The 13,101-nt window shown below is 36.1% G+C and overlaps 1 protein-coding gene across 1 annotated transcript; it reads right to left on the reverse strand.

The window, feature by feature from the left end:
- Window positions 1-970: 970 nt before the first annotated feature.
- LOC120350792 (zinc finger and SCAN domain-containing protein 2-like) lies at window positions 971-11,460 on the reverse strand. The gene is made up of 6 exons (XM_039425638.1): window positions 11,255-11,460; window positions 9,934-10,074; window positions 8,972-9,195; window positions 4,386-4,529; window positions 2,475-2,650; window positions 971-1,203 (listed from the first exon to the last, which is right to left on the reverse strand). The coding sequence occupies exons 1-6, from the start codon at window positions 11,396-11,398 to the stop codon at window positions 986-988; spliced, it is 1,047 nt and encodes a 348-aa protein (XP_039281572.1). The 5' UTR covers window positions 11,399-11,460; the 3' UTR covers window positions 971-985.
- Between the last annotated feature and the right edge of the window lie 1,641 nt (window positions 11,461-13,101).

Consider the following 13,101-nt stretch of genomic DNA (forward strand, 5'->3'; position numbering starts at 1 on the left):
CGGTAGCATAGATGAATTTGAACATTAATTCTGAAAAATCTAGAAGGAAAATTGAAATTTGGGCTTCCAGGTGCACGAGATTGATATTTTTAGAATCTATGTGCAAAATTTGGAGATCTAAATCATTCCCGTTTTTCCGGTATGCAATCCACAAGTTGACATGTTTTGATGCGAACAAACGAACAAACACAACCCTAATCTCTCTTATACAGATTACTGTTACTAATTGTATTGTTGGACCTTTTCTAAAGCATTACGTTAAGTTTATTAGTATGGAGAATATACTTTGAAGCTAATCTTGCTATTTCCCTAGGAACTTTATTCACCACTCTACTAACACAAGCACTTCACTATGGTCTCTCACATTTATTAAAAATCTTACAGAAGCAAAATATTTCATCGTTATTCAAAATATGTCTTCTGCTGAAAGAGCACTGTTCAGAGCTGTCTTATTCTCTATCGAGTCTTCCATTTGATCCAATACTAAATTGGCAGTTGCTTTACTCAAACGAAAATGTTAATAAAAATTATTCTTCATTCCAGAAATATTATTTGAATGATTAGTTATCTGCCTAATATTTCTCACTTCTGGAACTAATATCACAATTTCCTAGTAATCATCATCTTAAATTTTATTGAAAACTTCAATCGCACCCTTAACATTACTCTTTTCCCTTTCTACTAATCCACAAGAACTTAAATTTTATCGCCTACAGCAGAATTTTTTTTTATCAACACAGCCTTTAAATATATCAATTTAAACCATATTTTTTGGTTAAAATCTCCAGTTTTGGTGTTTTTAAACATTTCTAGAGTTCAAACTTGAGACTGAGTTGAAACTGATAAACGGAAACTGAGAAACGGAATTGCTCAGATTTTGTTTACCTCAAACTTATACTGTACGAACGGGCGTGAATAAGGTGTATTTGACTTTATAATTATCAGGTTTCTTGACAAAGGAAAAGTTAAATATATTTGAACTAACTTACGGATATTGTTCATTTTGAGAGTGAGTTTGTTGGTGTTGGCGCTTGAGTGCCTCGGAGGAGAGAGCCTTGTCGCAGATGTGGCAGAGGTACGGCTTGTCTGTCTCATGGGTTGTCTTTCGGTGATAGGCCAGGCCGGAACGACCCGAAAACTGTTTGTCGCAGTCTTTGCATTGCAACAGATTTTTACTGACAGCAGCCGGCAACTGTTTTGATTCTGCAAAAATGAATGATTGATGAATACTTTATAGTGAGTGTTGCAGAGTTGAGTTAACGATGAGTTGGGGTTGGACTACAATAAAACCAATTGTCAAGCCTTCGAGTACACTAGTAAGCAGAAGCTAGAATAGAAATCGACTACCTCCGAAAACTGAAGGCAACTTCTTTCATCAATTTTAAAACAAAAATCCGTGACAAGACCTCCCATCATTTGTTGCCCATCGTATCGGTACTTGAGCTTGCTTTTGCAAAACAATGAAATAAAAACACATACCAATTGATAAAAATTTATTGCAGGAGAAACAATAAAATTCAGTGACACTGAATTTCAGAATGTCATAGCTGCAGATGAAAATTCCATCAAGTAGAACTGATTCTGATTCTTCAGTATTTCTTATCAACTAAAATTAATTCTGATGACATCCTGAATTTGGTCAGTTTTGTTGATATTAAGAAATGTTGGTTAGGCGGAAAAATAGAGAGAAAGTCTGGTTGATGAGAGGGGTAAATGAGATAATTAAGTGGCAGGGGAGAAAGTTTGTAAAGGGGGAATTTCCACAATAAATCATTAGGGTGTGGGCGTTGTATTGATGTAGGTGAGTGAGGATGTTGTTTGATTGAGTTTTTCGATTAATAGATTCCAAATTCTCCAGTCAGTGCCTTTCATAAAATTCAAGTATTTTTTCACACCTTTCTAAGGTCCTAGAAGATGTAATTAATGTTTTGAGAAACTTCACCATAGGTTGCTCATCCTCTGTCTGTAACCAGATGTTTTAAGTTGTAATTATAGATTAAAATGAATAGTAAAATGAATAATGTATGAAAATGTATAATGATAATATCATATTATGTCCAGTATAAGATATTTTCAGTTCAGATAGTGTCCAGTTTCGCAAGTCATATCTATATCTCATTTAATGTAGGTCAGTCCTTTACTTCTATACCCTTAAGGTACCTTTCAATATATACCCTCAATTAATTTTGGGGACATCCTGAATTTGGTCAGTTTTTCTCGTATTGAGATATGATGGATAAGTGGAAAAATAGAGAGATAGCCTGGTCGTTGAGAGGGGTAGATCATACCTTTTAATGTATAATGAAAAATGTAACCTAAATTTGGGAGAGAAATAGTACTACGAGTATCCTTAGTTTTTCTCTCCCAGTCAGTCCTCTCTTGTATAAATAATAAATGATTAATAATGAATAATGTTATAAGAATAATTTACTCTATAGCTATAGAAAAAACAGAGAATAATTTAGAAGGGTTACCTGAATCAGCGGTTTTTGAAGACGTCTGGTGTTGTTTTCGGTGGGAGAGAAGAGCTCCAATGGAAGGCAGACTGAGTTGACAGACGCCACACTTGAAGGTGCGCCCCACCTCGTGTCGACGCATGTGCGTGCGCAGGTCAGCGTGGCGCGCAAACCATTTGTCGCACTTGAAGCACCTGTTCACAAGCAAGCACATTCCCAATTAAAGTGGTTGAGCCATTTCTATTGGACTAAGCGTCATGTACCCAGAACCAGATCAAGAGCTAAGGCAATACTCACACTACCACAACTCAAATCGCGAAACGACTCCATACATTAGCGCTCCACATGAGTGATTTGTCAACTACGATGACAAAATTTCCAATTAGGAATCCAAACTAAATAATTCTAAATAATACGAACATATTGCCATTTTAATAAAAACTAAAACCTGACTCAATCTTTCCTCAGAAAAAACCTAACCTCAAATGATAAGACAATCACTGTTTAGATTTTTAGCCGTTCGTGAAATCCAGATCAATCCATTGGATACTCGCGACTGAGTTTCCTTGCGATTCGACATGTTGGTCGCAAAGAGACGTGAGACTTGACTATCATGTATGCTCAATAAAGTGAGGTTAGGATTTGAAGTGGAATAGCGAGAATAAAAAAGAGAACACATTCAAATTTATTGTAAAAGAAGTGAAATTACCTATTTAACATTATCAGAGGAAAGTTTGATTAAAATAAGCATTTTAAATGAGTCAAGTTGTAAAGTTTGAAAGATGGTTATTCGCGACTGGAGTCGTACGATTTGAGTGGTGCTAGTGTGAGTAGTGTATAAAGGTGGGCATTGTGTAATATTCACTTCAAACTGACAGCATTATTAATAAGAACAAAACATTAATGCTTCCCATTCAACCAATTCTGACAGTTTAAATTGCATCTCACCATGGATAAACAAACTGAAAAACGCAAGAGTTTGAAATGACAACTATATTGAAATCCACTTTTCACACTGTCAGCATTCCTTATAAATGACATCTATACTTCCTATTCAAACAATGCAGACAGTGTCAGTTTGAAATTAATCTCAGTTCAGGTAATTTAACTGAAAGTTTAGTAGTTTAGTAGTTCTACGTTCCAAAGGGTACGCGTAGAGGTAGCTTGAGTTTAAATAGCAAAAGATGAAGCAGTACTTTACCGAAACTAAAATTAATACTGGGGTCATACTGGAAAGATAGAGTTCGAAAGAAAATAGGTTTCTAGGATGGGTTTGGAATGGTAACTGACCGAGTATTTAAAAGAAACTTAAATCAACTGAAATAAATATTGCGGTCATAAGAAAGGAAAGAAAAGGGCTTGAAATGATAACTGTTCAAGCATTCAAATGGAAAGAAAATAATGCTAGCCTAGTATTAGTAAATTTGAGATTGTATTAGCATTAGTTGAAATGATATTTATTCACTTTATTCTTTATTCATTTATACAATAAGTACATTATCGAAATAATAGGGAGAGGAAAAATAAGGTAACCTTGTGTTTTCCTCTCCCAAATTAACACATAGTTATAGATAAAAAATATTTATTATTATCATAGTTACTATTCATAGAAATAGGTTAAGTCTTGTAGATCTTCAATTTACAAAAACATTTCAATCTTCAAATATTTTAACAAAGATATTAGAGTCACACTGGAAAGGTTGAATTTAAAGTAGCAACCCTTCATTTAACATTACTATTAAAATATGAAGTGAATTAGACTTAATTTAAAGAGCAATCCACCAAAGTGTTGGAAACTCACATTTAAGCCACACTTGAACCAGTTCGAACCATCGAACAACTGGTAAAACGGTTACTGTCTATTTGAGCAATTGTGTCTTTTTAAAACAGCGAGAATCGGTGCGGTGGGGAACAAAACGAGCGACTTACCGGTTTTTGGACAGAGAGCCGGCGCTTCGGTGTACGAGAGAGTGCTGACGCAGCAAAGCGCCACTATGGAACACTTTGCCACAACTACGACACGAGTAGGGCTTCAAACCCAGATGACTGTTGGTATGCTCCAACAGATCGGACCTAAAAACATCACTTGCTTACAAATATGACTATTATTGCACCAATTACAGAACGCACAACAGGTTACTTAAATCCAAATTCATGGAAAAAAACTGGGAAAAAATTCATATGTAACTCATGCAACAAAGTATTACTTTCAACACTGTACAAAATGACTAATGGACTGTCATTCGAGTGACCCATGATCGTTTCACTTTTTATGACGAGTTGAAGAGCAAGCAACGGAAAAACATTAATAGCCATAATCACTGACAAATAAATTTTCTATTTCCAATTCATTAAAAATATAAATCATAATTCAATTAAACTAAACCTCAGTGCAGAGGGTCGCTATATTTCTTGAAATTTTCTGACATCTTATTCGATACTATTTCCATACTTACATCCGTCAAATTTAATCTTTTATAAAAACCAGGAATAAAGTACTTGATAGCACCGATCCTTATGGAATACCTATGGTAATGTTACCAGGTTGACTTAGTGCCGGTTGCACAAAAGCTGGTTAAATTTCACGAGAACCAATCAGAGTAGCCTTCTTTTCGAAAAGGCCTTCTCTGTTTGATTCTTGTGAAATTAATCACGATTAAAATTTAACCGGCTTTAGAGCAACTGGGCCATAATGTATAATCCTTTTTTTTTGCTGAGGGTGATGCCCACATGAGCTCTGGGCTTGTGCGTGGGTAATGAGGCGGATGATAATGAGAGATGAATGAACCAACAGTTTCAAGTGGGTTCCGAACCTCCGGGAAGCGATTTTACAACTCATGAATCATATTCAGAGGAATTGGCTAAAGCGGTCACACTTTCAACGGGAGTACAAGGCGTACGATTCTAAACTTATCCTAAGAGACAGCTTATCAGCATCAAGACGTAAGATACCGGAAAAACGGAAATGATTTAGATCTCCAAATTTTGCACATAGATTCTAAAAATATCAATCTCGTGCACCTGGAAGCCCAAATTTCAATTTTCCTTCTAGATTTTTCAGAATTAATGTTCAAATTCATCTATGCTACCGTACTTGAAGTTTCATAGGCTACATTGTTGAGCCCTAAGTGTGTTTTTTTTATGAGGAGATTATAATGCTGTTACAAGACCGTGTAGCTAAACGGTAAAACGCTAGCTTACGGAGCGATGGTTCCTCGGTTCGAATCCCGATGCTTCCCAATTTTTTTTGTTCTTAATTTTTTCCCTCGAAACGTATTATTATCAATTATTTTTTGAAGGAATTTGTTTTCATTACAATTGAACTTGGATTTTGTCAACTTGTGCATACCGCAAAAACGGGAATGATTTAGATCTCCAAATTTTGCACAAAGATTCTAAAAATATCAATCTCGTGCACATGGAAGCCCAAATTTCAATTTTTCTTCTATATTTTTCATAATAAATGTTCAAATATCATTTATGAGACATACTGTTTCATACGACAAATTCACAAAATCATATGATCTCAGAAGACTGAAGGATCCTGTTGTACGGCAGATGGTGAGGAATGACTTGAATGAGAGATTGAGAGGGGGTGGAGATCTGGAGAGTGTGGAGGGGGATTGGCAATTGTAAAGGAAACAGTAAAAGGTATAAAAGATCAATACCTAAGAAGGGACCCAAGGAAATGTAGGTCATGGATGACTGATGAGATACTGGAACTTATGGAACTGAGGAAGAGTCACAAAGACAATCTTGTTGAGTATAGAAGGATACATACTATCATTAGAAGAAAGATCAGGGAGGCCAAGGAGAGAGAAAAGGTTGAACAGGGTCAGGAGATAGAGCTATATCAAAGTCGCTATGATAGCTTCAATGTCCATCGTAAAGTAAAGGAAGTGGCTCGGAAGTTCTGTTTCAACAAAAGTGGTCGATTAGCGGATGTACACGGCAATTTGGTGATTGATAAGGATGAGAGGAAGAAGGTGTGGGAGCAATATTTAAAGGATTTATTCCATGACCTCAGAACACAGCAGCCTGTCTTTGAAAATGACACCGGACCGAAAATTCTCTTGGAAGAGGTGAAGGCGGCTATGAAACAGATGAAGGATGGAAAGGCAACGGGACCGGATGAAATATCAATTGAATTGTTGAAGTTAATGGATGAAGAAAATATAAAGACAATAACCGAAATTTTCAACCACATTTACTCAACAGGAAAAATCCCAAATCAATGGTTGGAGTCAGAGTTCATTGCAATTCCAAAGAAGTCAAGTGCAAAAGCCTGTGGAGAGTTCCGAACAATAAGTTTAATGAGTCACATGCTTAAAGTGTTTGTGAAGTCATTCACAAAAGAATTTATAACATATGTGAAGAGCAAATTTCACCCAATCAATTTGGTTTTGTAAAGGCTGTGGGAACAAGGGAAGCTCTGTTTGGTGTGCAGGTTCTGTTTAAAAGATGCAGAGATGTGGGTTGTAATGTTTTTGCATGTCTGATTGATTACAAGAAGGCCTTCGACCGTGTTCAACATGAGAAAATGATGGATGCCTTGAGAAGAACTGGGATTGATGGAAAACACCTAACAATTATAGCCAACTTATATTGAAATCAATCAGCCGTTCTCCGAGTAGATGGAGAACATACAGAACAGGTGAAGATCCTGCGAGGAGTTAGACAAGGTTGCATACTATCACCTATCATTTTCAACCTATATTCAGAGCACATTTTCAGAGAAGCACTTGAACATATGATATCATTGTGTTCTCTGAATCCAAAGAGGGCCTGCAAAAGCTGATGAATAGGATTGCAGAAACGACTAAAACCTATGGACTTGATATGAACTCAGCCAAAACAAAGCTCATGATCATAAGTAAAGATGGCATCCAAGGAGCGGAGCTGTACATTGATCAGACGAAAATCCATAGGGTCGCACAATACACCTACCTTGGAACTATGATTAATGAGTCATGGGATAATTCTCAGGAGATCCGGTGTCGGATTGCAAAATCCAAAAGTGCTTTCATAACAATGGGGTCTGTTTAGAGCTGTTTAGATGTTTAGATGTTAAGATGCCATGACCTCACCTTGCATACAAAGATTCGATTACTGAAGTGCTATGTGTACTCAGTACTGTTGTATGGTGATGAATCATGGACTCTACAGCAAAACACAGTAGCAAAGCTCCAAGCATTTGAGTTATGGCTGTATAGGAGAATCCTGAGGATACCATGGACTGATAGAATTACCAATCAGGAGGTGTTGAGGAGGATGAATATGACCCCAGAACTGGTTAACATAATAAAATTCAGGAAGTTGCAATACTTTGGCCACATAATGCGCAATAAGGACAGATATGAGCTATTGCAAAGCATACTGCAGGGCAAAATAGAAGGCAGGAGAGCCCCGGGTCAAAGAAGAATATCCTGGCTGGCCAACCTGAGAGCCTGGTTTGGAAAAACCTCCATTCAATTGTTCCGGAACGCAACTAACAAAGTCATCATAGCCAATATGATCGCCAACGTTTGAAACGGACAGGCACTCTAAGAAAAAGATTTTTATTTTCACAAACTCTGTATAATAATTGACCGAGCGAAGTGAGGTCTAAGATTCAAGTCGACGGTTTGGCATTTCTCTTAATGTTTAAATGTTTATATGTTGCGCATTTACGGCGAAACGCGGTAATAGATTTTCATGAAATTTAACAGGTATGTTCCTTTTTTAATTGCGCGTTGACGTATATACAAGGTTTTTGGAAATTTTGCATTTCAAGGATAATATAAAAGGATAAAGAAGCCTCCTTCATACGCCAATATTAGAGTAAAAATCAGACTATAGAATTATTCGTCATAAATCAGCTGACAAGTGATTACACAGATGTGTGGAGAAGCCAGTCAATTGCTGTATTTATAATACAATATCTAATAGAATACCATTAGAAATCAAAGGAGAGGAAAATTTCAATAGCTTCAAAAGAAAAATTAGTCATTGGTTATTCAGTATTGGGATACAAAGTAGTGAGGAACTAATAGTAAGTAGGATTTAGATTTAAGTAGTATTCTTTTTAAATAAGGTAATTTATAGGTAGAAAATAGTACCTCGGTTTAGTATCTTTGTACTAGGTGATGCTTAGAGTAATAGATATAGTTTTAGATTTTTTGGAATTTTTGTATTATCTGTTGTAGCATAAATTAGTATTAATTGATGATAAAGATACTGACAATCCATCTATCTATCATCTTCTATTGGTACCGTACTATAATGAAGGAAAGAACTGGCTTAACATGTATACACGTGTAAAGGATAGGAAAATTATGTTTGACGCATCATCACGTCTGAACTACTGGACTGATTTACTTGAAATTTCGCATATAAATTCTTAATTAACCAAGGATTCTAATAGGCCTGTTTTCAATCCTTCTAGATTTCATTACGTCAAGTTTTCAGTTCAAGTTTCAAAATGGACACTTGAGAAGCACGGTTTACCTGCTAGTCAATCTTGGTTTGCATCTTACCTTGATCGGAAGGTTTTATCACAAGTTGAGCAAACATGCTTCTTTTTGTGGGACAAGGCACGGTGAGTCCGTTTATGACAAATGAGGCCTTCAGCGTTTTTGAACTGGTTACCACAAATTTCGCATTGAAACACTGAAGCTGTAGCATGCGTAGAACAATGCAAATTCAACAACTTTGGACTTCTGAACTTCTTATCACAATACCGGCAAATCATCGTTGTTTCCTGTGAATTTAGAAATAAAAAAATGTCATAATTTTTAATGATAAAACCACTTCACTTATATATGGGTTACTTGATTCAAATAGAAACAATATAATAACTTTTGATACCCTTTTATTAAAAACTTAAAAATATTTTAACGACTAGTTTCGACCATAGGTCATTTCAACTTAAAATAAAAAGTACTAGAAGTTTTTATATTACAAAGTTTAAAATATAAAAGTTTTTAAAGACAATAAGAAGCATACAATAGAATCATATAATTAAAATATGAATAGAGCTCATAAACCAGTACAGGCGATTGACAAAGACAGAAATCATTTACGGTCAAATCAATATAAGAATATATAAAATAGCCTACAAGTGCATTAACCACTCAAAAGAAAACAAAAAAACATTAAAATAATAAAACAAACTTTTCATAGAGTATATTTTTAAAATGACATCACCACAGAATTCAATTTGTCAAGGCATCTCATTGTAGAGAATTTGCCCCGAAACTATATTACCGTATAAAAATGCATGATTTAAAAAGGAGATGGAAGATCAATGTATCCTCCTTGTGCCATGAAGTGTATAATTTCCTTAAAATTATGTACAGTACACTTTTTTCTAACATTAAGATCCACATTTAATGTATTCAATTGTCGAATATTCATTATTTAGTTAAAACTTTTTTGGCAAAAATATTGGAACACTATTGAGTGTTGGAACACTACTGGGTTGAGCCAGATTACTTACATTTGTTTCCATTTGGTCTTCATACATCTCATGAAGTCTTATATTAGCATTCCTTGCCAGAGTTACGAATTGGTCGCATGTATCAAGATTTGAGATGCACCCTCTACAAATCTCGGTTGGCAAACAACTAGTGCTTTCAATCTGGGTACAAGAAAAGAACATATCGATAAAAACTGAAAGAAAATTCTACTTACTTGCGAATGATAGAATGGATGATCAAGCTTTATCATTGTAAAATTTTCAATGAAAACTAAAAAGGCGTTTCCTTGCCCCTACAAGAATTTCAGAAATGGTCTCTATAAACTGTTCCATACTAAAGTGCAACATTGTAGAAAAATATAAATTGCTAATAATAAGCATTCTATCCAAAACAAAGATTTAGCAAAATTCTCAAACATTTTGGAAGGAATCATTCTGGTAATGTTTTGTATCATTCTGGCAAAGTTTCGATTCATTTCAAAGATAACTTAAAAAAGCCATAAATTAACAAAAAACATATTTACATAAGAGATACAATTATTGGAAAAAACAAAACATAATTCTATGAAAAATGTCTGATGTCTGATGAAACAAGTTTATGTGGAGATGTTTCAATTTCAAAGGAATGTTGCTTATAGCTTATGAGTAACATTATAATCAAATATTTGATGGAGAATAAAAAATGATCTTTATCCATAGTTTTTGATCACAAGTGTCACTGATAAACCTTGAACAAAATTGAATGATAGAATACAGAGGGGTCCAAAAGTATACAATCTTTGACAGTAAATATCTTGGTAACGCACTAGCAACCGTTTCAAACCGCCTTACATAAGCTATGTATTTTGAAAGATATAAATCATCCTATCTTCTAATTTAAATCAATCTGTCCATTTGAAGCCAGCGTAGCATCGCGTCGCGTCGCTGAATACTGTTGCAAATACTACGTTTTACAACGTAGTCCATGCTCCACATCTAGTTCAGCGCATGCGCTCTGAGCTAAATGACACCCAGACCAAATAGAAAAAAAATGAAAATCATCTTTCGGTATGAACTGTCCGTAGCTATAATAATACCAGCCAGCGTATATTAATACGTAGCTTGCTTATTAATACGCAGGGATGCATGATACGTCGACGAAAGACGTCACTCAAAGTACGGTGATCTGCGGGTTGCTCATGTCACACTACCTTTTGACAAAACATCAAACTACAATAACAAATAAGATTCATAGATGTACGTTATTTTGTTCAGTTTATATCCACTGTCGAAGAGTGTAAACATTTTAAAACCCCAAAAACATACTAAACAATCAATTGAGATACCTACAATATAAACTGACCTTAATTCTTAAACAGTCTTCTATTTTCCTAAGAAGTCCCATCTCAACAGCAGAGGGTCCATATAGAGATGTCAAATCTGATTTCAACTGGCCACAAATTCGACACAGGCGTTTATTGTCAACTATTGTTTCTTTATAAGACATTGTATCACATTTTTCATCCACGAAAAAAGGACCAGAATCTTTTCCCGTAATCAAATCATCACCAGCTGAAACATGCAAAAATAATAAGACATCATTAAATATAATGAGATTCACTTTAACCAATCAACATTTTTTATAATAGCATTAATGCTTTCTATTCAATCAATGGTTAAGTTTAAAGTGAATCTCATCATAGAATTATAGAAATTGGCGAAAAATGAGTGATAAGAGATTATAATAATTTTGATTTGATTTGATTTGAATAATGGGCTCAAGTTTCACTAGAATCAAACAGCACAGATGTATGCATTATCACATAATTTTTTGTAATATATACTTTTAAAATAGTTTTCCTCCCGCACAAATACACTCTTGAAATTTACACTCATCAATCGTAGCAACATTTCAACTGGAATACTGGGGATTTCATTCTGAATTATCTGTTTAATCAAGTAATTGTATTAATTGGTTATTTGTCGAGTTGTGAACACTTTTGATTTGAGATAGCTCCAAGAAAGAAATTAGCAGGCGGACAAATCTGTCGATCTATGGGGCCAAGGAACGTAACCAAATCGTGAGGTGACATGGTTACTAAACAATACTCACTCGCACAGCTGTCATTGACAGCTTTGGGTCCCAGAGGAATCAGGTTGGAGTTTAAGCTTCAAGGGGGCTCTTTTCGGAGCTTCTTCCCTCGCCCCATCTCAGGAAGTACTGGATCCCCCAGCCTCGGGTGCTGGTTTTCGTGGTGAAGGGAAAACCGCCAACCAGGGGGAACCATAGCTAACTATGTGATGGCTGTGTGACTACATCCCTGGAAGTAGCCTGGCTTATAGGTGAACGGCTGGGTGAAGGCTCTAGACTATAGGAAGTTCATGGCTCGACCGAGTCTCCTGAATTCTCCGTCTATGGGAGTAGCTGGGCACAGTGAAGTCTGTACGGTGGAGTTTCGGGTTAGCCAGTGAGAGACCAGACCTCAGGGTCTCAGGCAATCTCTGGAAAAAGCAGGCATGTGAAATTCCTATGCGCCAGACTGTAGGGCTCAGACTGTGGGACTCGGGTAGCGCCTCCGTCTCTGGAAGTAGCATCATAGCGTGTCGAAAACCTCTCTCACTGGTGCTTCTTTCCGAAACGCTCGCGTCCCATTTTGGACGCCTATGGGGTGGACCCGTGAGTTCAAGAGCCCACCTTGGAGATGTATACAATTGCAATATTTTACAAGTATTTTTGCTGGCCTGTAGACAAGTTAGAGGATACGTCCGTGCCCCGACCAAGCCCACATACCGCCGGAACTGCGCAGTGCTCCAACCGAGGTGCACGGTCAATTGGGGTTGTTCCACTGCATGCAGGCTAACTTCTCTAGGATACTTGCCTACCGACTTGGCAGTGCTAATGAGTAGTAGTTCTCGTGTCACATCTCACGGGATATGCAAAAAGCAAGTACCCACTTCGAGGTGTGGCGTTAATCACATTGTTTTTGACAGCTGACATTAAGTGGATGTCGCACACAATTCTATCAATAATTTCAAATGGATTGAAAATTTAAACAAAGAATTCGAAATGGAAACCACAATATTCCAGTTGAAATTTTGCAGTGATCAAGGAGGAATCTTCAACACAGATTTCAATAATGTATTCTCGCAGGAGGAAGACATCTGAAGGAAGAAAATTTCAACCGATGATAAATTAAATTAATGATAAGT

This window comes from Nilaparvata lugens, chromosome 4, assembly GCF_014356525.2.
Source record: "Nilaparvata lugens isolate BPH chromosome 4, ASM1435652v1, whole genome shotgun sequence".
NCBI classification, from domain to species: domain Eukaryota; kingdom Metazoa; phylum Arthropoda; class Insecta; order Hemiptera; family Delphacidae; genus Nilaparvata; species Nilaparvata lugens.